This window comes from Larimichthys crocea, chromosome XVI, assembly GCF_000972845.2.
Source record: "Larimichthys crocea isolate SSNF chromosome XVI, L_crocea_2.0, whole genome shotgun sequence".
Taxonomy (NCBI): Eukaryota; Metazoa; Chordata; class Actinopteri; family Sciaenidae; genus Larimichthys; species Larimichthys crocea.
This window is the reverse complement of record NC_040026.1, coordinates 21,660,941-21,685,583: the sequence shown is the minus strand read 5'-3', so window position 1 is coordinate 21,685,583 and position 24,643 is coordinate 21,660,941. Positions and strand designations below refer to the sequence as shown.

The following is a 24,643-nucleotide window of genomic DNA, read 5'->3' as shown; positions in this document are numbered from 1 at the left end:
AAACAATAAGTCCCGTCCCACATCAACTTTTTTTCCATTTCTACTTGTTCAACCTTACTAGTCAATCTTCAAACCAAATTTTACCAACACAAATACTAATTAAAACTAATTAATTAAATGAACCTCCTGTTGTATTAGTAACTGAACTATTTGGCTACATTGATATCGATTATCAGCTAGTTTAATTCAACAAACCAATCGTCGGACAACTATTTTAGTATCGACAAATCATTTTTTTACTTTGTCTTTTATTCCTCCATCTCCGCTCTCTCGTCTCTCTCTCCCTCTCTCTCCTCACACACACACACACACACCGGCGTGTAATTAAAAAAAACGCACGAGCCGCTGGCGGTGATAAGAAGGCACGTTTAAACCATCTATTTCTCTGATTACCCCCCCCTGTGGCCGGGACGCGTGATCGCGTTTTTATGGAACCCGCACACGCGTTGCTGTAAGCGTGGCGTGTTTGGTCCGTCCTGCAGCGACGTCAAACCCCACCTGGAGTGTTTCATCAATGAGGGATCGCTCTCTTACCCTCCAACTTGTTTACAAGATTTTTGGACATTTTCCGTTATGTGTATTCTGAACAGCTTCTACATGTGCAAATAGTGCCTACTGAATGTAATTAGTTTCGCTTTATTTTATTGTATGTTGTATTTATTGTATTTTATGTACAAAAAATGTGTCATATTAGACCCTGAATAGTATGTAAGGGTTAATGAGTAATGAAATGTTAATAAAATAGTTAAATAGTTAATAAAATGATCAACTTAATTTAGTTGCTCTCATAATCAGTCTTTTTTTGCACAGAAAAAATGTGGCTAGTGGAAATTCTGATTGGCAAACTTACCAGCCACATTGGCTGGTGATCAAAAAAGTTAATGAGCTATCATCTTAACTGTTTTTATTTTCATTTAGCTCATACTTCAAGCTGAAAGCTAATGATCTGATCAGCTGCATGCTGGTGCCATAAGCTGTATGTTTTACAGTCAATTTACGTATGATCCGATTAGTCGACTAATCGAAAAAAACAATCTGTGATTAGTCCGCTATCAAAATAATCGTTTGTGGCAGCCCTGAACTGAACAGTGTTCAAGGATTTATGACGACACAGACACAGAAAAAATAATCTTTTATTATATTATTATTATTATTATATTATTATTATGATTAGTATTATATCATCATAGTTCATCATAATTGTTTCTATATGAAAAACTCTTCTAAAAGTCTGAAGGCAGCTATAGTTTCAAAACGTTATCTTCTTGTCAGATTCATTGTAACTATGTACATATTTATAATATAAATATTTCTCTTTAGTGACGTTGAAGTCAGATGCTGCATGTATGTCCTGATTTACTCACTGAGTCTCGTCCCCTTCAGAACAAAAAAACTTGTGATACTTTTCTTTAATTTTAAGTATTTCCACTCAAGTGTGCAAATTTAAAAACATTTGGACAGAAACTGACTCCCATCACACATTACCAGCTTACAGACACTCAAACACACTCCTGTGTTAACAGAAACATACTCCTCTACGTTCACACTACAGAAATTCACAATCTTTCTGCAGCTCGCTCTGCTTCACACAGAGTCACAGTTCTTCACTCTGCTTCGAGCCGGTAACACACCACGCCTCACACACCTTGAGTATGACTCGTCTGCGGAACACTCTGGTGGTGACAGTGGTCTCCTCATCAGAGCTGGACTCGTCAGCTCTGACACCCCCCTGACAAAGGCAGCATTAATGACCCCAGTGTGACTTTGTGGGATCATTTAAATGGTTAAAGTTAAGTAAAAAAAATAAATATTAGACCAAAGATAGAGAGAAATCAGAGTGTAGGTTTACATACCTGGACTTTCTAACCATTTAAAACCCACAAAAACTGAATTTAAGGCTTTAAAATTTGAATATAAAAGCACATGAGGATATAAGGACTTTTTCAAGGACTCAAGAGAATATAAAAATGTAAATAAACAGCTGAAACACCCCGTCTGGTGGGGGTGACTCTTACCTGGACTTTGTGCTGGGACCTTTCACCTCCCTCCTCCCGTCCTTTGCTTGGTCCCGCTGTGCTGCTGTCCTCCTGAGATCCCTTCCTCTTGGCCTCCTTTTCCTTCGCCTCCCTTGTTGCATCAATGTGGTGACCTCCATTTTGTCTGTCGGCCTGAGGCGGGGGCTGCTCCAGTGAATCCACCAGACTGTCGGGGCTGAAATATAGTGAGGAGATAAACTGGGATGCTATTAAAAAAAAAACCTTGTTGGAACAGGTCTTAAATAAAAACGTCCTACCTGCCCTCCTCAGTGCCGGGGCTGTGGCCAGAGGCTGCTGACTCTACGATCCCGCCGGACGTCTCGCTTCTCCAGCCTGGAACTGAACACACGTCTTTTTCTGCTTGCCGTACTTGTTCGAGGATGGCTATCACCCCCTCCTCTGTCATCTCCATGTCCTCCAAGCCTCCCTCCAGGTTTATATCCTCCAGCAGACTCTGCAGCCTCTCCTGGGTCATCTCCTCGTCTTCTTCTTGCCTTCCATTCCCATGACCAGCGTCTGAGGTGGCATGCTCATTTTCCCCCGAAACAACGCCTTCCCCTGCCTTTAGGTCTTTCTCTACGGCCTCAGCATGCCCGTCTGTTCCCTTTTCTGATTTTACTGCCCTCCTGTCATTATCCGGCCTCTCATAAGAAACCATCCCTGTGTCGTCTTCTTCAGGCATCCCTCTTTCTTTAAGGGTCAGGGTTGTATCTTCAGCCCCAACAATGGGGGGCTCTGGGGCACTGTGGCCAGGAGCTGGGGCGACTGTGACAGGGTCGCTGCTGGAGGTACTGGTGGTCTGAGTGAGAGAGAGGTCGCTAGGTCTAGTAAGCATGGTCTTGCTAGGGGATTCTGCGCTAGCCTCGTACTCGCTAAAGAAGTTGTCTGAGCGCAGTGGGGTTGGGGGCTCGTAGTTCAGCTCTGTGGGGGTTTGCAGCTCCAGATCTATATTGTGGTATCCTGGGTGGATGGCAGGAGTAAAGGATTAGAGGGTAAGGGGATCGAAGGGGGAGGGAAAGAAAGAAGAGGGGAGGAAAGGAGGGAGGGAAGGTGAGGTAAAATGGTGGAGGTGATGAAACACTTGCAACATCTAAGGGTAGCATTGATTCACAAGTCACACAAGGTGTACCCAGATACACTTTAAAGCTGCATTAACTCATTTTGACCACTGGAGGGCAGCAGATTGACTCATGAACTACAGAGCAACATTATCAGTCTTTTTCGAGTCATTTATGCGTCCATGTAATGAATGTACTCGTCTTTTGGATCTGTTTTGGTCTCTACCGACTTGATCAGGCAGTGAACATTCATTAATTCATCCTCATTTTAACTCCTGAGAAAATCTGTGGTACTTCAGCTGTTAGATGTTAGACTCTTTACCCGCTATCCGCTGGGATGGGAAGAGTACTTTGGGTTTATGAGCTGCCTAACGTTGACTGGAAATTAAGTCAATCTGAGTAAAATCTGTGGGCCAAAAACAAAACAAAGAGCTACAAGTGCGGGTATGGGTGCACCCATGTTTGAAAAACACCAGAACTAAACCTTGGATGTCCCTATTGTAGATAATATGATAAAATGACTTCTAGGGTGCCCAAAACCACCTTTAAGTGGCCTGCTGGATGGCCCTATACTATATAAAACACGATAAAGTAAAGTCCCTAGGTCGCATTTTCAGTGGAGAAAATGCAATCCCCTCTAAAATGCCTAAAAACACAATAAAGTGCCCTCTGGGGTATTAATCCTGACTAAGCCATTTTACCATAAATGTGTCACAACTTCTTTCACAATGCACCTACCACATAACTGGTGCACTTTTTTAGTTTCTTCAACTCGTCATCATCACAGCCCAAGTCTGCCACAACTGTACAGCAGTGGAGTAGTTGGATTACTCTTCACATATGTGAAAAAGCTCAGATAAACTCACTGTACGCTACATGTGCAGCACCAAATGACACATTCAGCAGCTAAAAAAGCCAGATATTTCTCTCAGGATTAGGTGGAGACCAAAAACAGAGCTAAAAGCAGAGTGAATATTGTGTCACTGAGGAGTCACTTCTTGTATTTCTTGTACCAGCAGCAGGTCCGTTGAAGTCTGCTCAGATTATGAAGGATTGTTTCTCCTCAGAGTCACTGAATAAATACAGGACTCATTTGTCAGTAGCAACTAAAATGACGTTTGTAAGACAAAGAGAGGAGAAATTTAACTTTGTTTGAGACCTGTCTGTCTCAACAGCAACACAGATATCTCCTCTCCTCGTTGGTGCTGAATCGATAACACTTAAAAGTCTCAGCAACACTTCCAAACAAGTTTTAAAGTAGACAAAACAGATCTGGAAAACAGGACGTGTACACCGTTTCATATCCCTGGCGGAGATCGTAACGCGGTATCTTCCATTACAGAGCATCTTTCTTATAAATTTGCTGGATGTGTAAATAACCATCTGTCTGTTCTGCTGCCCCCAAGTGGCCACAAAGTGGATCAACACTGCTTTAAGTATCTCCTCCTTCCACAAACACATTTCTCAAAGGTCTTGTGTGTGACTTCTGAACCAGCACTACAGAGTAGACACATGAGCAGATCACAAAGAGATGGAAACTGAATATAAAGACAGAATATAAGATAGAAACATACACTATTTATATAAATTCACACTGAACACATGAAGTCAATGTCATCTGTTCCTGTTCGGGTTTTAAAGTGGCACGAGCCGAGCCTTTTGTAACAGCACTTAACTTCAGACTCAGAGCTCCTGATTTCAGCATTAGTGAAATTAGTGAGCGAGGTCTTCATTACAGCACTTTAAAACGAGCTCAGTGTCTCAGTAATTAATGAGGGTGAGCACAATATTTCAGGTAGGTTAGTTGTGTTGATTTCAACAAAAGGCAGAGAGGAGCAGCATCTAAATGTAGAGCTCAGGAACTGAACGATCCCGCCTGAAGTAAGAGGGGACACCAGGAGGGAGGGGAGAGGGCGGAGGGGAGGTGGGAAGCAAGGAAGGAGAGAGATGATTTAGTGGAGGAGAGGATGAAGAAGAAAAGGGAAGAAGCGGAGGAGGAGAGGGGAAAGCAGGGGACATGGGAGGAGGAGATGGAAAGAAAGGAGAGGAAGGAGCAGACATGTAGAAGGAGGAAGAAGTGGGAGGCGAGGGAAGAGGGGGAGATGGTTGATCAGGTGTAAGGGAGGCAGAAGGTGGAGGAGGGTGAAGAACAAGAGGAGAAATGGTGGACGATAGAGGAAAGTGACGAGGAGTAAACATGGGAGGAGAGAAGAACAAGGAGGAACTAGACAGGCTTTGTGGGGAGGAGGGAAGAGTTGGGGAGTAAGGTAGAGCGAAGATGTGCGGGAGAACGGGGGCGACAGGGAGGACATATACGGGAGGTGAGGATGGGGGAGACGGGAAGAGAAAGACGGAGGAGGAAGAGGCGACAGCAGGAGGTGAGGGGAAGGAGGAAGAGGAGGGTGGAGTCGGAGGATGAGACGTTTGAGGACACAGGGGGAACGTAGGAGATCTAAGAAGTTTTGGAGCTATTAACATTCATCACAGTTCACAAGAGACAGAAATAAAAACAACAGTTAGACAAGATGGAAAGACAAACAGCATCTAAAAACTGAAGAACAGATTAATGCACAGACAGTGAAGTGATTGATGAAGCCGTAATGTTTCAGAAGCTGCAGAAGCACACCAGAATCACGGGGACTGCTTATCTCGGCCGATAAGCAGGAACAGGTTTCTTAGCGAGGAAAACAAAAGGCGCTTAAACAATTCTGGCTTTGTCCTGCACGAGGACGGGGTCTGAAATACAGGAGGTCTAAAGTCTGTAGAGCTGCAAATTCATTTTCATAGAGAAAACGATGATGGGAACGCTGAAAGGCCGAGTCGTAACCCAGGATTTTATAAATACTGAGGCCATTAGACCAAATTTCCCAAGGGTGTCCCTACAGTCTCTTTTTGGCTCACCTCCAAACAGCTGCTGCGTCCCAACGCCATACTACACCATAATCTTATACAGCACTGTATATCATAGTTTGTGCTGAGATGATATAATGTCACAAATACATTGGACGCCTAACAGCATATCTGATATCACTTCACTTCAAAAACAGAAAATAAAATGTCTTCCTAATGACTTTTTTTTTTTTGAGCGGTCTCACCACAATTTTTAGCAGCTGTAAGCAGCTCCTATAATTATTTTGTGTATTTCATTGTAGGGCAAAATATTACAGCAAACTCAAAAATCAAGTGTTTCTGTCCACTGACAATGTTCTTGGATATCAAGATGGTACTGTATATGTGAAATAGATGTATAACTCCAGAAGTAGTTGCGTGAAGTCATCTCTCATGTTGAGCATTAAATCTATGAACATCCAATGCTCTTTTTTTTGTTCTGTTGCCGTTTACATTGAGGCCAACTCTTGACTGACCGCTACTTCCTTGATTGTACAGAAACACTTTAAAGTTACAAAACTGTGAAGTTGTAAATCTGGGGCAACTGGACTTGGTTGTAGATTTGTGAAGACCTCCCCAAGAGGCTTCTGCAGTTTCCAGAACTGCAGAAGCTTCTTTGATGAGACGTGAAACATCTTCATGGATCTACAACTAAGTCCAGTCTCAAAGAAAGATGGCCTGGATGCCTGAGAACCTTCACAGACTTACGTATGGTTAATTGTGAAATCAGTTAGTTGCTCTATCCCTAATCATTGACTACAAACTCAAAACCTGCTTAGAATCAGCAATGGCATTGGGACACAACTGAAGTTTGAGCCTTCTCCAAACTACCAGGGATCTATTGGAGAAACACAAAAACCCTTCGATTTATTAAGATTTTATGATTTTGTAAGAAAATTTAAGCATATTGTGTCAAAGTAAAACCTGCCTCGGCCCTTTTAAACCCATTATCCGTGCAACTGTAGAAGGTGAAATCAATCCATTAAAACCGTCCGTCCTGTTCAAACGGGGCCACATTGTTGGGGATGCGCAGAAGCTAAAGCCTGCTTAGCCTAGTTAGCTGTAGATGTCATCCAGCTCCCTACACGACTTCTAGAGACCATTGTTAGTGTCAACAGGGGGCGCTGTTGTGTTTCCAGTCTTACTCTAGTCAGCCTGGATTCAGCAGCGAGGGTGAGAGCAGAAGCTGGGATTGGATCCTGAAGTTAGCAAAAGGTAGCTGTTAGTGGTGCTTAGCGCTGACAGGGGAATTTGCTGTAGGAGTTAGTCACTGAGAAGCAAGAAGAGGAGGAAGGAGGAGGAGGAAGAGGAGGCGAGCAGTCTGCTGGTCTCAAAGCAGGAGAAGCTACAGTGGAGCGTAGAAGCTGGGAGGCTCAGAGGAACCCGGAAGATGACAGGTACAGTACAGCTAACAGCAGTGACACAGAAGCAGAATTATACACTGCACACTTTGAAAAGAGGTGTTTGGTTTTCAACCCGTCTGAGAGTGTCGTCTGGGACGGAGCACATCCAGACGTGTTGAAAAGGGCCCACCCATTTGAAGAGTGTTAAAAGTGTATTGTTGTTAAAGCCAACAACGTCAGAGCAGGCAGCCTCTCACACAAAGCCACAGCCATGCATTTTAGTTTAGTTTTAATCTGTTAAACGTTTCACTTTAAGTCATCATTGTGGAAAAAGATCATCTGTTATTACAGTAGTCACAACCAATGATCCTTGTGTTAAGAGATCTGCGATGAGGCTCATTTCAGAAGTTTGTCCCAAACACTCGCTCTTCTTTTGATTAATGGAGAATTTATTTGACCGGGGCTCTTTGTTTCCTCGACAAACAATGGAAAAACATCGGTTAGAACTCATCTTGCTGAAGGAAGGAACTGTTTACAGGTCATGGTACTTATATAGTCCTTATATAACCTTTGGGCGATGGCATCAGGTTCTGGCCTTTGGGCGATGGCACCGGCCTTTAGCTAAAGGGACCAGTCTTTGGGGCGATGGCCCTGGCCTTTGAGTGATGGCACCAGCCTTTGCGGTTCAGTATATTGCCCAAGAACACTTCAACATGCAAATTGAGGGAGCCAGGGATCGAACCGTCTGATTAGTGGATGACCCGCTCCACTGATGCGTCTTTCTGCTGCATAGATAGCCCAGTTTTATGAAAAGATTGCACATGCTTAATAAAAACACCACAACACAGCTAAAGAGAAGCCATACATGCAACCTTTGCCCCTCGGTGAATGGTTGAAGATTTGAATATAAACTTTTAAACTTCCAGAGTGAGTTCCAAATTTCTGAAATGTGCCTCAAACAGAAAATACTCGTAGCTGCCACATTTCATTTTCATTTAAGAGGACAGAGAGAAAGTTAGAAAGAGAGAGAGAGACTGCTTAAAGCAAGCATGCCATCATAATAAATTGGTTGTTATAATTATGTTTTTATGTATTTTCTAAGAGCATATGACACACGTTGACAAAAGGGAGATGTGCTGGACATCGGTTAACATTTAAAACTTGAACATACACATAAACATAACTATGGTTAAACCAAATTATGAAGCAGTGCCCTGACCCATCTGAGAAATTCATTCATCATTTATCAGATGGGACAGAGACGGCAGTTCATTAGGCTTACATCATGCTTTTTTTTAAACAGTTTATAAAAACAGTCACACATACTAAAAAAGTGTCATGCACCCCAAATGGTACAGAGTTTATAGAAGTTTGAAAATATCTCCTAATAATCACCCAAAAATCTATCACTTGCCATTAACGTTCCAATGACTGAGTGCTACAAATTGCACTGCCCAGTGTTGGAAAACTAACAAGCTGACTGGGGTGACTGCTTAATAAAGACTAGTCTAATGCTGTTACTACCTGATGGTCCATTAACTGATACGAGCTCAATGAACCTGCTGAGAGGCATTACGCCGTTTTTGGTTCGATTCTAATTGACGCCTGTTGTTTGGTCAAGCCCGATTGGTTCCGTATTTGTTTACACAGTCTGACTATCTAAGCTAAGAGAGGAGGTGAAGAAGGGTGAAGGGATAGACTGAGAGATAGACTGAGAGTTCAGCTAGGGTGGGCTACACTTTACCATCGGACTGATCCGGGAATACTGCGTTATCATCGGCAAAGCAGCGTGTGCCTGAAATGTTACCGTAGTCAAATATGGGCCCTTCCAGCAAAGTCACAATATCCAACCGATTGATCTTAGTCAGCACCGCAGTTAAAGCATCCGCTGGAGAGGAGACAGACGGAGAAATGACATTTTAATATAGAGAACCTTTAATATGAGCTACAATCAGTTTCTCTCTCTACACACACGCTGCTTACTTGTGGCATTTTTACCGTCCCTGTGCACCCATTTCTTTAGGAGCATGAAGCTCTGTGCTGTCAGGGAATTTGGGTTCTCCACTCTGATGAAGTTGATCTCGTCCACAGAGAAATCAAGCTCCCTGGCCAGCTCTGAAACAGCAACAGACACCATTAAAACAAACAAACAAACACATTTCTCTTGGGAAACTAAATACATCGACATGCAGTCCTTTGTTGCTCAGTGGGTAAGGTTTCCAAGCATAAGTACATGTTACTGCTAAAAATGTCTGTACTGATAATCGTCCACTAAGTGTCATATGATATATATGATGTCTGTAAGCCTGGTACTCTGTGCCCTTATGTCAGCAAACATCAAAGATGATTTGTCATTTTAGGTACTTCTTCTCACGCTGCTGTATGTAAGTGTTCATTTTTTTATGATAAGTTTGGGTTCAATTAGTTATTTGATGCTATAAAAGGGAGTTTATCGTCATGATTGACAGCTGAGCTGTGCCAGTGAGTCGTCCGGGTGATTGTGACTTTCCAACCTCCATCAGTACCATGTAGACTCCGGCTCTAGATGATGTCAGAACAAGATATCCGAGATATTTTGGCTGCATTTTTAAACAATGATAGGAGGTAACATCATAAATATATATACTCTTTATAGATTAAACTGTACTGCTGGGAAATCCTGATGATTTGTGTCAATATTTATGTTTAATTCATTGCCTTCGTGCTCATTTGCTAATTGAGTGTAACTGCTGAACACGGTGCCAAACGCAGTGTAGAGCTAACGAAGCAGTGAAATGCTGCTTATACAGACCGGCAGGCATAGTGGCTGTAAATTTAAAACCACAGAGAACATAATGTTCAGCAGATCGACTGGTTTCACTGCAGCTCTGCAACAGGCACGCACATTAAATATGAATTGCATTGCTTTTCTCTACTGAGCAGTCGCTCTGTCACCGCACTGGACAGACAGCGTTTACACTCATACACACTTCCTGCATGCACACAATGACTTTGCACACACACACACTCGGTGACGCCCATTGACACACATGCAGGGAGGTGGGCGGCGGCGTGGGGCAGTGCTGCAGTGCAGGTGGTCAGGCTTGGACCAAACTGCAGAGGCCACACCCTTAATGCTGCTCGATATATTACATGAAAAATCATCTTCCTGTTCCTGTAACACACTCAAACACAACAGTACATGACATGGAAGAATATAAACACATTGCTATCAAAGCTTTTTGCTTTAAAATTATTATTAATTAATTATTTTAGATGTTTTCAGCCTCTAATCTGCTTCATCATGTTTAAATCTTAAAATTTCAAAACGTAATTCGAGTTTTGGGGATTTTCCTACTTTCATGTTGGATCATATGTGTAGTGATGAGATGTATGCGACTTTAAATGCCACTGCAGTGCTGCTCAGTTGAGACGTTTTTAATGAGACATGTCCACCAGATGGCAACAAACACTGTAAAACGACTGGTCTGAGGGGCTGGGATCAGTCCAGTTCACTCAGTCACACGTGGGTGTTCTTTAGAAATTCACATACTGAATTAACTGCAACATTTCAGTTTGTCCATGTCGTATAAATTACCATAATGCATCCCTTCATGCTTGTTTTTGAGTGTGTTTCACATACAGAGAAAAGTGAGATGTGCGTAGACTCACCAGTCCAGCTGAGTCCGAGGTGGTCGGCTACTATTGCCATTCGGAGGTCTGTTCTCTCACAGGGACTCTGAGGGCCTGTGCGAGGAAGCAGGGAAGGGCAGGACACAAACAATTAACACGTCATATTATGACAACAATACCCCTGACTAACTAAATGTGGTTCTCAGTACGAGATACACAAGATGGCTCTTATAAAATGGCCGCAGAGGGGATCAATGACATTTAACGAAAGAAACAGGTTGGGATTGTGAACTGAAAGTTCGTCTGTTTCAGACATGTATATGGTTTAACTGTAAGACCTGCTAAATACCTAGTTAATGAACACCTAATCAACTTTGTCTCTTTTTTTTCTGAGAAATGTTCTGATAAATACTCATATTAATCCCGTTGTGTTGAACAAACTAAAGACTAACTTTAGCTCACTGTCCCAGGTCTCACGTCTGAAGAAAAGAACAAAACAAACAGTTTTTCTGGCCAGACTTTCCTCAATAAATCAATTTAGATAACGGAAATAGTTCAACATTTTGGGGAATACGCTTCACTTTTCTGCCTAGGATTAGATGCAGAGATCGATAGCACACTCATGTCTCTGTCTGTTTGAAAGATGACTGGAAACAGAAGGAAACAGCTATCCTGAAATAGAAATTCAACTACCAGCATCTCTAAAATTCACTAATTAACACGTTATATTTCATTGGTTTAATCCAAACAGTAATTAAAGTGTACAAACAAAAAAATAGTGGTTGAATTGAAGTGTATTTCCCAAAATGTCAAACTATTCCTTTAACTCTTATAATTAACGACGTATAAGGCTATATTCTATTTCTTTTCCTTTAATTGTTATACCCAGAGAAATGCCCTCTGGATGGGACATAAAGTGCATTGTAATAATTTCCATACAATCTGTACTAAACTAGTTTTCATACTCTGACTAATGAGGACAACTAAGTAAACATCAATCTACCGTAAAGCTTCAATTTTAGTTGTTTATCACTGAATTCAACGTGCCTATATTTGATTTGGAGGACCCTCACAGGCTAAAGTAATATAAATAATCCATGAATGGAAACATATTTGGACTTTATGACCAGTTCAATGGTAGGGAGTCCCTCTTGTTTACCGTGTTGGTAAATCTGAATGAATTATACGTTGATGTTCATGGGTTCCATAAAATTTAACAATGGAATTGTGGAGAATCTAACATTTATATTTGTATGCACGAAGCAACGTAGAAATAACTTCAATGGATAACTCAGTGGGCTTTAAGAGGTTTTATACAGCCAAAGAACTGTGAAAACCAGACCCGGTGTTTATTTGTGAAAATCTGTAGCAAAACCCAGCCAGTTAAGTCATAGGGTTTAATTGGCAATCTGCTTTTAATTGAAGTTTTACGGTAATTTGATCGTAATTAGACTTGTGCTATTAAATAACAGCTTGAGGATCTGTGAGGCCAGAAAAGGAAAAACAAAAATCACATTTTCACACTAAAATGTTTGATGTTCAGTAGTATTAGTATTAGCAGTAAGAGTTAAAGAGTTTTGTATCACATCACTAACAACAAACGATCTACCATCAGGCAACATTCCCTCCAACTGATAAAAGCAATTCATGGCTTCAACTTGAAATCACAAAGAATCCAGCAGCACTAAGTTTCCCACCAAGTTTACGCACTCTTGTGCAGCTGACATAGATGTGATTGTCAAGTTCGGCCAATGAATTGTTTTCAAAAAGGACCACCAGAAGATATCTTACAAACCAGGCAAGCAGACCAAAACAAATACAAGGTCATATTTCCCCAAACAATCTAAGTCTTGACCGGGTCGAAGGTGGAAGTAAGTGGTGTTGGGGGGATCATGTGGTGAGGTGCGAGGCTAACTGTGAAATGAAAGTGAAAATGTGTGTGGTCACCTGTGAGTAATAGAAAGAAATGCAAACTCACTCTTAACTTAACCCCTCAATTGTGCTTACTTGCAAACCAATACCGACTATACTGCTGATACTGAAACTGTAGTTTCTGTACCTTTTTTTTTCTGGTGCACCAAAGATCACTAAGTCTGGTGTAGAAGTCTCACTAGTGTTGGGGGAAGTAATCCCCTTTCTCCAAACGTCAAACACCCTAGACTAAATGACATATCTTCCTTGATCTAGGGACGAATCCTGAGTATTGCTCACTCTGTCATTGATTTCCCGCGCCTTAGCCTTTACCTCTTTGTCTAAATCAGACAGCACAGGACACAGATAACAAGAATGACAGGAAGAAGAAGAAGTGACAGCTACACTTACAACGTCACATCACAAAGCACCCACAACAGCTACATGCATCCCATAGAGAAAGATACAGTATAACAAGTGTTTAGAAAGAGTTTACAAACTAGTCTCGTTCTCCGTGACAGGAGCCGTGATTGGTTGATCAACCTGACTCCCTTCCTCCTTCTGCTTTTGCTCCTTCCCTCCAAGTGTCCGCCTACTCTTCCTCCTGCTCCTCCTCATCCTCTCATTGCTGGCTTGCTCAACCTCAGTTCTCACATCTCTAGCAGTTCGTGTTGATGTGGTGGTGCTCGTGGAGGTGGAGGTAGAGGTGCGTGAAGGGCAGGAACTTCTAGAAGCTCTAGATGGTTCTGACATGGAAGTGTTCCTGGTTGTACTGAGACTGCAGCTCTCTTCGTCCTCAGTGGGCAATGTTTTCTCCTCTAACTTTGTTTCAGCCTCCTTGGGAATGGTTTGGTCCAAAAGATTGGCTGCCTGGCTAACAACAGACCTTGTTTTAGCGTTTTTTGAGACCGCTGCACTGGTTTTTCTTGGGGTACCTGGGGTTTTCACTAAACTGTATCTGTGTTCAGTATTGGATGTGCTTTTAGTTGGTTGTTTTTTGCCCCTGGCGGTTTTAATGCTTCTATCGCTAACCACAGATTTGGGTCTGACCTGCTTCTGATCCTGGGAACAAGAGGAGTATTTCATGGCTTTCATTACTGGGATTTGAGATCTAGGAAATAAATTCTCAAAAGGGTCGAATCTTTCCCTGACAATATGCATGGCATGTTTCCTGACTTTTTGATTTTCTTGTGCCTTTTCTTTCACTATTGGTTGACGCAGAGTGCATAGTTTATGGCTTTGTGCCCTCACTGGTAATCTGGACTTGCATATCTTGCCTTTGACCTCTTTGGCTCCTGTGTTTGTTATTGCTACATTAGTAAAGGTCCTGCCTTCCCTGTTGTTCTCTTCTAGCTGGCTGAAAGATGCTTCTATCCTACTGACTTCCTCCTGCAGAGTGGGTCCTGAAGAGGTCAATAGGTTGAACACAATACTGCCAGCCTGAATGATGTCTGAATGGACATAACGGGAGTCAGGGATGTTGCTACTTTTATTGCTGCTCCATGTTTGTGGATTGCTAATCTGTTGTGAAGGTGCAGAAGAAGATTCTGTGCTTTGGTAATGAGTGTTCTGATTTTCAGAGGTCCAGTCCAAATGGTCCCTCTGTTTGGATGTACCTGAAGTAATACTCAAATTATCTGTCATGACTGATGTATTCAAATTAGAATAATCTGTATAGATTGAGGTTACAGAATAAGAACTAACAGTTGTTCCTGAGGTTTTGTCATTACAACAATCAAAGACGCCTGGTATTTTTGACTCAGAACTGCTATTTGAAGCATTGGAGTTGTCAGACGACAACTTGAATCCTGTCCTAAAAGTGGAGAATTTAGGCTCAGTGTTGGAGTCTCTGCATGTGGTGTAAGTGCCAGTTGCGTTTGATATTTCTAACTGGACAGTAGTAGTCTGAATCGGGACTTGAGGGACTGTCAAAGTATCTGTGGAATCAAACTGGTCCCTGTGTTGTGAGGAGGCATCTACCTCTGGGTCCCTGACCCTGTACCTGCCCGCCGAGTAGTTATGCTCACCAATCTGAAAAAACTGGAGCCTCTCCTCCACCATGTCCCTCTTGCTCATGTCAATCGCACCACTGCGTGTCATCTCAAACATCTTCCCTTCATGGAAGGGGAATGGGTTTGGCTCGCTCGTTGGCGTGCTATCGTCCGTTGGTGTTCGGGCCGGGGTAGTGTCTGGTGTTGTGTTCTGAGACTGGTCGTCCACTGCCAGTCCAAAAGGCTTAGGCTCACCATTGCTTCCCTGTGTCCCTCCCATGTCAACGACGTCTTCTCCACTTTTACTTGGCCAGGGGTCAAAGTCCAGCCCTTTAGTGGCAACAGTCTTAAAAGGGGAGTTAAACTCCTCTTCTAACTTATAACTAAAGTAAGTGTCTGAAAATCCCTCTTTATCTGAGGGTTTCTGTTCCTGACTTTTAACCCCATCCTTACTGACACCATCAGGTTTTTCACCATTTGATGGTGTATCTTTTTTGAAAACGTCCTTTTGACATTCCTCTGGGGTTTTCTCCTCTTCAATAACTTCCAGTTTGGTTGGGGGAAAAGATCGGTCGGTCGACCTAAACGTGTCAGTCGCCCACACGTCTCTCCGACTGTCTGGAAGACCAAACAGCCGTAAATCTGCCTGCTCGCACAGGCCATCATCCTCGTCCTGAAGTTCATATCCATCTAGTGAATCTATCTCTGTTGCATCTGTGTCATGAGAGAATTCAGCTGTTGTGGCTATTGAACAGTCTGTTATTGACTGGTCATTTCCATTTTGTTCATATTCATAGTCCTCTCCTTTGCCATTAGAACCATTGGAGCCATTGGTCCCACCATTAGTTTCTTTGTTGTTTCCATTTTTGTCATGTTTTTTAGCTTTATGCGCCTTTTCTTTCTCCTTCTTTTTCCTATTCTCCTCTTCCTCCTCCTCCTCCTCCTCCTCTGGAACTTTGAAAGTAAATTTCTTACAGGGAATTGGCTGGAAGATTGACTCATCATCCTCTCCTTCTGCCTCATCATCATTTGATTGGCTGTCATCACCCCCGGGGAGCACTGGGGTGGGAGGTTGGATGCGTATAATTGGCTCGGTCAGCAGATGCTTGTCATGTTCTTCCTGTAAGTTCACCTCCATCATTTCGGTTTCTGTTTCTGAAGAGGCGCATGAACCTTTTCTATCTGGGTCAGAAATTTCTGAAGAGTCTAGAGGAGGAGGGGGAGGGAACTCAATATACGCAATACCTTTGTCTTTTGAGACTTCTTGCTGTTTCTGCCCTGTCATTTCGTCATAACCGTCACTGCCTATTTCTTGCTGGTTGAAATTATTACTTACTTCTACCTGCTGGTTATCATTCATTTTTGTTTCTTCCTTATTAGCATTAGCAACATCTGCTTGGGTGTCAAAAACACTAGTTTTGCTTTCTGGTTGGGCCTCTTTAAAAGTGAAAACATTTTTGCCATGGTCATCTGCCTCTGATTCTTCAGATACCTCCAGGATAGGACTGGGTTGTCCTGGCATGAATCCCAAAAAGCATTCAGTAGTCCTGGACGTCAGGTCATAGCTGACCTCCTCAGAGCTGGGGGTCTCTGGCGTAACAGGGCTTTTCCCTGAGCTATCTATGAAAGAAACCTGTTCTAGTGTGTCATCATCTGGGCTTATGGGGCTGAGTGCTGAGTTGGATTTCTGTTTGACTGTATACAGCGACCCTTTGGCCTCTCTCTCTCCCTGTCTTCCTACCTGGACACTGACATAAACAGGTAACGTCTTGATGCCCTTGAAGTTTTCTTTGGTAGTTATAGTAGATGGAGGGGTTATGACTTTCTCAAGTGTTTCTCTAGGGCTGGGAAGGTTATTGGAGTTTGAATCTTTGGGTGCATTATCTAAGATTTCAAACGTCAGATCTGTTTTTGCTGGAGTTGTGTCAAGACTCATTTGTAATTTGCTCTTAGATAATGTGGGTATCTGTGAGGGTTTAGTTACTGTCTGTTTCTTTGCTGAGTCATTATCCAAAGTGGACGATCTTACAGGAATTTGGGATTCAGTTTTTTTCCTAAGGTTTTTATTTAGCACTTCCTCTGTGTCTTTTCTCACCTCTTCTATTACTTCTTTGGAAGCAAACTCACTTTTTGTGACTTGTTGGTACTTTTTAGCATCTTCGTCTAGTCGTCTAGCAGTATCCTGCACAACAGGTTTCTGAACTTTCTGACCTCTAATTTCCTGAGTAACGCCGGGATGGATATCTTTCCCTTTACTTGTTGCTTTGTGAGTCTCAGTTTCACTAATTTGTTTTTTCACTGAGGTCTCCGGGATGTTTTTGTTTAGCGACTTTTCTCCCGTATGTTTTAGCGCTTTAGATGTTGAAGATATCAAAGCCGGTTTAGTGCTGTCTGTCTCAACATCCTTTTTCCGGCCTCCTTCTTCTGATGTTTCAGATACTTTTGATCCTTTTCCTTCTGCAAAAAACTGATAAACAGGAAGTTTGCTCTCCTGTAATTTCTTTATTGATGGTTTTGGTTGCACTGGAGGCGGAATTTTGGTCGGACTAGACTGACTTTGTTTCTGAGCCTCAGATTCAAACTTCATCCTGACAGCACTGACTTTGGATGTTGATTTTACATGAGCAGGAGAAGAGGGTTCAGACTCACTGGTTTTGACTTGTTTTATTTTATCCTCACTGACATGAGAGAATGTGCTTTTCTGGGGACTGCTTGGTAAGCTAGAGCTTTTCTTTTCAGTTATTGTGGTACTGCCAAAGACTTTACCAACAGTAGGCTCCCTGAGTTTGCTTTTACTGAAGACCTCTTCTTCTGTTTTAGGTTTCTGTTGTGTTTTCTCAGGGCTGCTACAGGCTGAACTAGGCCAGGACCTGGGTTCCTTTGGATCACGTCTCACAGGCTTTTTCTCAGGGGACTGCAGCTCAACGTTCAGCTTATCTGTTTTTTCACGGAAGAACTGTGATACCTCGCTGAGTTTTTCCTCAGCTTCCTTCACCTTTTGGTCCACCCTATCCTCATAAAGCAGCTTATCCCTGCTCCTGTCATGTTTATCCTCTGTAAATCGCATCCAAACGGCATGTTTGGGGCTGCCCTGCTCTGTGGAGTAATGAAGCACTGTCACTTTATCAAACTGAGATGGGTCATCCCTGTGCATGAATTTACCAGATTTAGGGGACCCATCTTTTGATGACTTAGGAACAAACTCTCTTCTGGGGCTTCCATGTTGCTGACTCATACTCTCAGTGCCACGACTACCACTTTCCTCAGAAACTTGGTGCCGTTTTTTGTCGGTCACCACTGCTGAATCCTCTGTATCAGAGTGAGACGATGATGCGTCTAGTTTCTCTGAGAGGAGCATTTTCTCAGCAAACCTATATGACTCGCCTCTGATTTCTGATAGCTCATCGTCACAGTATTCTATGGAGTGCTGGCTTAATAGTTTCAAGGTTTTATACGAATCGTCTCCTATTAGCTGGGCCGAACTTGGGCGACTGTCCTCCTCCTGCGACACTGGGGTATTAACGCGAGATGTTTCTAGGAAGGAGGGCAGGGATTCTTCAGCATTAAGCTCCTCTTCTTCCTGTTGGGCTTCATCGTACTCAGTAAGTTCCTTAATTCCATGGTCGCCTTTGTAGACATAAAGCTCGGGGTGTTTCTTGGTTTCCCTGATGATAACCTCAGTTGGCTCTGCTGTGCTGTGGCCCTTTTCAATATGAACCTCGATTATCCTTTCGACTTTGGGTTTGGATTTAATGTCTCTGTCGAGAAATCTAGGAGTCAGCTCGTCACCTTTGACAGAGTCCTGGCTAGCTTTGTGTTCGAAAAGGCCTGCCAGCTCTTTAGATGGGTCCCTGCCTGACTGGAAAGCTTTCATGATATCTCTGACTGACATACCTTCGTCTATCATCTCTGCACCATCGGTCAATTGGGGCTTGTGATAGACCATTCTAGTAGTAGTAGTGATATGAGTTTCCTCTTTGAGGCATACGCTTTTGTTCATCATAGAGTCGTCCTCTGGCATTTTCATCTGTAAAGCTTTCATGGAGCTCGATGAAGCTGCATCTGGCTCTAGAGAAGGAATTGCAGATGCAGCGTCCTCCATGTGTACAGGCTCACAAGGATCATCAGGCTGCTCATAGCTCCTAATGTGGACCACTTCGGTCCTGGTCTCGGTTACGCAGGGCGGGATGGGTGAATCTGTGAATAAAGGTTTAGGTCCTGTACTCTCTGCACTCTGAGGAGCAGAAGGTGTTTTTTCACTCCTGGTTTCAAACCCGCTATCTGACAGGGGACTCTTATCCTGCTCATGAGACAGGTCCTCGGGTGATTCCAAAATAGTGTCCGTCCCCTGATACGATTCAGCAAGTTTGCTTAGGTCCTTCTCTGAGGGCGACCTCAGCATGCCTGAGACCGGTGGGGGCATTTTGAGTTTGTGCTCTTGTATCGTCATGGATGGTTTGAGAACACGTTTCTGTTTCTCTTCCCCTTCTCTTTTGGCCTCCTCCTCGTACCTACATTTCAACTCTGCCATTTTGGAGAGAGAGCTAGCACCAATGTTATTTGTCAAAAAGTCTACTACTTCAGCCAACTCCAAGTCTTTGCTTGACATGGACTGGTGCTTGAGCAGAAGTGTGTGTTCATCAAAGGGAGGGTAATAATCTGAGAGGGCACTTCTTTGTGCCTCCTCGATCTCATCTTTTGTAAACTCCTCCCATTCGTCTTCTGAGGCTCTCTCTTTACCTGCCTTACCTTCACTCCTGATATCTTTCTGCAATATCTCACTGACTTTCACTAAATCTTCTTTCACTTTCTCCACTAGAGTGTACGGCTCCTCATCCTCTAACTTTGCCTCTTTAGGAGTGCCGGTACGTGACGTTTGGACAGTTTTAGCTGCCGTCTGCGTGTCTGTCTGAAGGATAGCCGTCATTCTCATCAGATCCTCTTTCATGTCTGCTACATCTTTTAGTATCTCTTGGTTCGAAGTTGCAGTTGGGTGGATGATGGCTGGCGTGATGAACGGAGGAGATTTCATTTGGGAATTTATTTTTGATGCGGTAACACAGGAAGACAGAGAGGAAGAAGATGAGGATGAGGCACGAGGAGAATCAGGCAGTGCCATTTTAAGAGACCCTGGTCCTGGTTTGACCGGAGTCTCTGGAATGACGTTGACTAATGAATATACAGGTACAGTCATCGTATTGGATGAAACTGGTGTACTGGAGGAGGCCGCTCCAGATCTCAGTGAACCGTAAGCAGAGCTTGCTGTTGCAGTCCTGCGTGAGGAGGACAATGATCTAAGAGTGCCATAGCCGGACACTGAATATGAGTCTATAGCTTCATTAATGGCTGCACTGACACTAGACGTTGCTGCCTGGGTGGTGGCCTGGATCCTCTCCTGTAGGCTACTACTCCTCTCTGAAAGATGGCGAGAAGAAGGGGAGGATGGAGTGGAGGACGATGGATATTTAACAGGCGAGGCTGAGCCGTTCATCATGGACAGCTCTGAGGAAGCGATGGTTGTCTGCCCGGTTGAGGAGAGAGACGAGAGGGATGACCTCCCTCCTATAGATGAGAGTGTTGAGTCTACAGCGGTTTTCAAAGAGGACAGGCTGGAGATGCTTTTAACGGAAGAGAGGTTATCTGTCGTGGACCCTAGGGTAGTTTTAAAAGGCAGGTTCGAGTTGTACATGTTGTATTGTGTCTTTGGCGATGCTGGAGCAGGAATATGAGCTGATGGTACAGAACCATTGGGTATTGAGTGAAGTGGGGAAGTCCTTGATGTGTATGCTGAAGCAAGGCTTTTGATAGATGCTGGATCTGTGGCAGGTTTAGACGGGCTTCCGGAGGAAACAAGGCTGGCAGACCCCTGGACAGGGTACTGACCCAGCTGGACAACGGTTTTGATGGGTGAAGGCATAGTCCTGTAAGTTCTGATGGGGGATGAGGACACTATGTTGCTAACTGATTTAACTGGGGATGACAGGGTAGGTACTGGTGGTGGAGCTCCAAGGGTAGCTTTGATAGTTGCAGGGCATGCAGGTGATGGGGAGGTGAGGGGCCAGGTAGTTTTCAATGGAGAAGCAGCTGGTGAGCCTGTCGGTGAATCGGTAGAGGTGGGGAGACACCCCACTCCGCTGGGCCTTGTTTGGCCAGGGACGGTAATAGGAGCAGTCGACCATGGTGGGTAAGGTCTGGTTGGAAAGACAGGTTTGTGAGGGTAACCAGTAGGCAGTGTTCTTGCGGTTGTGCTTCGTTCGACTGCTGTTTCTTCAGATGAATTTGTAGAAATAATGGTAAAGAAGGAATGGAGAAAATAAACAAAAGAATGCGGAGTAGTAAAGATAAAAGAAAAGTATGTCGGGGTAGGAAAAGGAAGAAAAAATGTGAAAGAAGAAGAGATCAGAGGAGGAAGAGTTGGTCAGTGACGTAGTCCTGGTATCAAGGAGGGAAAAACAGCAGTTTCATGACGTGCTGAGTTAAGATATTTGAGTATTAATTGAAGATGGAGTTATGAAAAGAAACGGTTGTGATCCTGTGTGATTCAGGATTGGGAGATGACTCCAACAACAACAGCAACAACATAATGAATAAATTAAATGAAGCACATACAGCAGCAAAGTAAAAAATCCAAAGACAATGGCGTAGACTAACAACTGACAACAGAAAAATGGCGAGACAAATGCACCAGGATTAACACAAAACAACTTCTCTCTTTGGACTTCAGATGTTCGGAAATCACATATGGATTCTGGCTCTAATTTCAATCCGCTTTTTAAAGTGCCTTTTATCTGTTTGGTCCAAAAAAATATATAATGACAGATCCTCCCCCCCAAAAAAAAACAATTTAGACACTATGATAGAAGAGAGCCAAGGGCTGCAGAAGATTCCATTTTCCTTTTATTATATAACAAACAAAATATGACAAAATGTATTTTCCAAGACTAGAAAGTTTTGGCCCATTTTGTCATGCATGATTGATACGAATTGATAACGAGCAAAGAGTGTGTGAAAAACTGAAAAGAAACACCTGAAAGAAAGCCTCAAACTCAAGACCTCCTAACATGCTTTTTTTTTTTTTTTGTCCCACAAAAAGCTGCTACACCATCACAAAGCCAAAAAGAGCCTCAAACTCAGATGTGGACAAAATAAATACAATTTTACTTTGACCTTCCCAAACGCGTAGATAACATTGTGTTGGTAAGCCAAAGAAAAATTTGGATGCATGTTGACTTTGAAAACTCAGCAGTGGAAATCAACCAAACAAACCCAGAACTCACATTGTGGGCAAGCACAGCACAAAAAAACTTAAAGACCACTCATAGACCCATGCAAAAAATATGTACCATGTCATAAACAAGCATGTGAACAGTGCATGTAGGATGAGAAATATGCATTTATTACATTAAGTCACAACTATCTACAATACTAATCACGCATTTTACAGGTTAGTTAAAAATTGTTAATAAACTAACTTATCCACGATTATATTCATCAAAGGGTTTGTTAGTGAAAATGTCAAACTCACTCAGTGCAGGCTCGGCCAGATAGCTGTAGCGCTTACGTAAGGCTAGGGATGCAAAGGTATGACGTCGCTCTGGCTTTTCAGTCTGCAACAATAGCAAACAACACATCAGTTCTACGTCACCCTACATTGGATAGTGCTGCCAAATGAGCAACATTTGGACCTTTTTATAATGGCAAATTAAAGCAAACGCTATAGTCTGCATTAGTTGGTATTAACATAAAAACAAAAGCTCATATTTAACAGTTGCATAATATAGCAGCAAATTCTCCTTTAAGAGTATTCACTGCACTCTATTTTTGTAAGTACTGATACTTACAATAAGTGTTACTATGCCAAGCTAGTCAAATTATCTTAAGGATAAGGCTAAAAACTAAATTATAGGTACTTAAAAGTACAAATATTCAGTTTTAAGATAGGTTAACTCTTAACTTAAGGACAATGTCAGTATATCTAAACTCAAAGCCACTTAGATCACATACTGTAGAGCGGAAGGGATAAGGATTGGACATAAAACAAAGAGTGTTTCATATCTTCAGTATATCATGCAGAACTGAGCAGCTAAAGGAAAGCTCGTATTGCCCTTGTAGAAGCGGAAAGAATAAATAAGGCTATGATGAACAGAGCAGGGCCGCTATAGATCTAGCGCAGAGGGCAGCAAATGGTGGGGAGGGTGTGGTTTACCTCATCCTCGGCATCTGACTCCAATTCCTGGTTCCCAAAGATGCATTGCAGAAACAGGAGGGGAGTAACATAATGGAAAGCAGGAGGGGGGGAAAAGAAACATCAGGGTGTGAAAAAGGAAGTGATTGACAGAAGAGAAGCCACTTAAGCAAAAAAAAAAGAAAGACTAAAAACAAACACCAAAAATAAAAATAAAAAAGTAGAAAGCGCCAACACTCAAAAAACAGCAAATGAACAAGCCACAAAAAGCCAGCCTGATAATCAAAAAAAAAAAAAAGCACAAAAGCCCTCAGCCAAAAGCATGTCGTCCAAATCAAATGGAACAAAATGAAACAGCCAATGGCGAGAATCCACTGCAAAGATAACCGACATATGTAAAAGAGAAGCTTTAAACAGATAAAAGACACAGTGGCGGCAGTTTGGCCAAAGTCTTTCTCTGTCTTTCATCTATCGGTGTTATTTGGGGCCGAAAGTACCCTAACCATGATCATGGTTATGGAGGTGACGACAGAGAATGGTGAGTTGACGCCACCTTACCTTTTTCACTGCAGGAAGTGTGATGTTCAGGTTGCACACGGCGGTCTGCGGGAAACCTTTTATGGTCTTACACTCTTTGAGGAACGTAAGACGACCGCAGGGCTCCTGGCTGGGATCTCTCACCTGGAGAGAGAACATTGCTTCTTTATGTAGCTTGTTCCTTTATGAAGGTGTTAGTCTTCAATGTGAACATGTATGACAACACAGTACACCTGAGTTGTATTGTTTTAATGTGTATCTGCAAATGTGCACACTTTATGGCAATATTTCATTCATCATTTGGACGTTGCTTTGCGTTGTTCCGCATGGCATATGTGTAGGTTATTTGCATTAACTCAAACAAACATGGAGGAGAGTGAACGTGACTCAAAGTGGGGTTATTACAAACGAAGGTGAAGGACGCCGACCATCAAAACAAGAAGCTTGTATATATAACAGAGGAAACTTCTGTCATATTCATGTGGTTTGGGTATAAAAGTCTGACACTGACCAGAAAACCATAGTTTGTAAATTATGCCACAGATCAGCAAGCACGAGAAACTCAAACCTCTTTTTATTGGGTAGTACAGTATAGTACTAAGAAGGCCTTATTAGTGGTACACCGAGAGGTGTGACATGGATATGGGTTATATTAAGAGCTGGCTCCTTTAAGATTGCAGCATGAAGCATATGATGTCTTGCCCCTAATTCAACACTTCAGACAAGACTCTGTTTCACACGTTATTATACAGTAAGCGTTTTGCAACACAACTGTTGAACAGTGGTCCTGTCCTGTTTGTACGTACTCTTATAAACATGCTGCGCTGCTACTGTAGTTATTATTAGTTGTGTTGCCTAGTAGTGCATTAGTAGTGCCTGATCTACTTCACACACAAGAAGGATAGTTTTCATAATAAGAGCACCACAGACGATTGATTATGGAGAAAGGGGAACTAGGTTATCACCCGTATTGAGAGCTAGTGTGGGAAGTAGGGCAGCGAAAGGGGAAGAGAGCTAAAAACAATCACAGTGTTTTGTGTCCTGGCTGCTGCTTTTCTCCAGCATTGTGTCTTGTACCCTT

General features: G+C 42.8%; 1 protein-coding gene across 22 annotated transcripts in view; it reads right to left on the bottom strand.

Moving 5' to 3' along the window:
* Positions 1-1,396: 1,396 nt before the first annotated feature.
* The window catches only part of LOC104933165 (ankyrin-3-like), a 105,931-nt gene continuing 82,684 nt past the window's right edge, over positions 1,397-24,643 (bottom strand). For 10 of the 22 annotated variants that reach the window (XM_027289009.1, XM_027289016.1, XM_027289010.1 and 7 more), the window contains 10 exons: positions 23,584-23,706; positions 23,047-23,073; positions 22,366-22,447; positions 13,350-21,107; positions 10,978-11,052; positions 9,310-9,441; positions 9,071-9,214; positions 2,294-2,996; positions 2,016-2,211; positions 1,397-1,729 (listed from right to left, as the gene is read on the bottom strand). In XM_027289009.1, coding sequence (XP_027144810.1) covers positions 1,595-1,729; positions 2,016-2,211; positions 2,294-2,996; positions 9,071-9,214; positions 9,310-9,441; positions 10,978-11,052; positions 13,350-21,107; positions 22,366-22,447; positions 23,047-23,073; positions 23,584-23,706 — 9,375 coding nt within the window. In that variant the 3' untranslated portion in view covers positions 1,397-1,594. The remainder of the gene's footprint in view (positions 1,730-2,015; positions 2,212-2,293; positions 2,997-9,070; positions 9,215-9,309; positions 9,442-10,977; positions 11,053-13,349; positions 21,108-22,365; positions 22,448-23,046; positions 23,074-23,583; positions 23,707-24,643) is intronic. The other 12 variants (XM_027289019.1, XM_027289021.1, XM_027289025.1 and 9 more) reach the window with 10 other exon arrangements.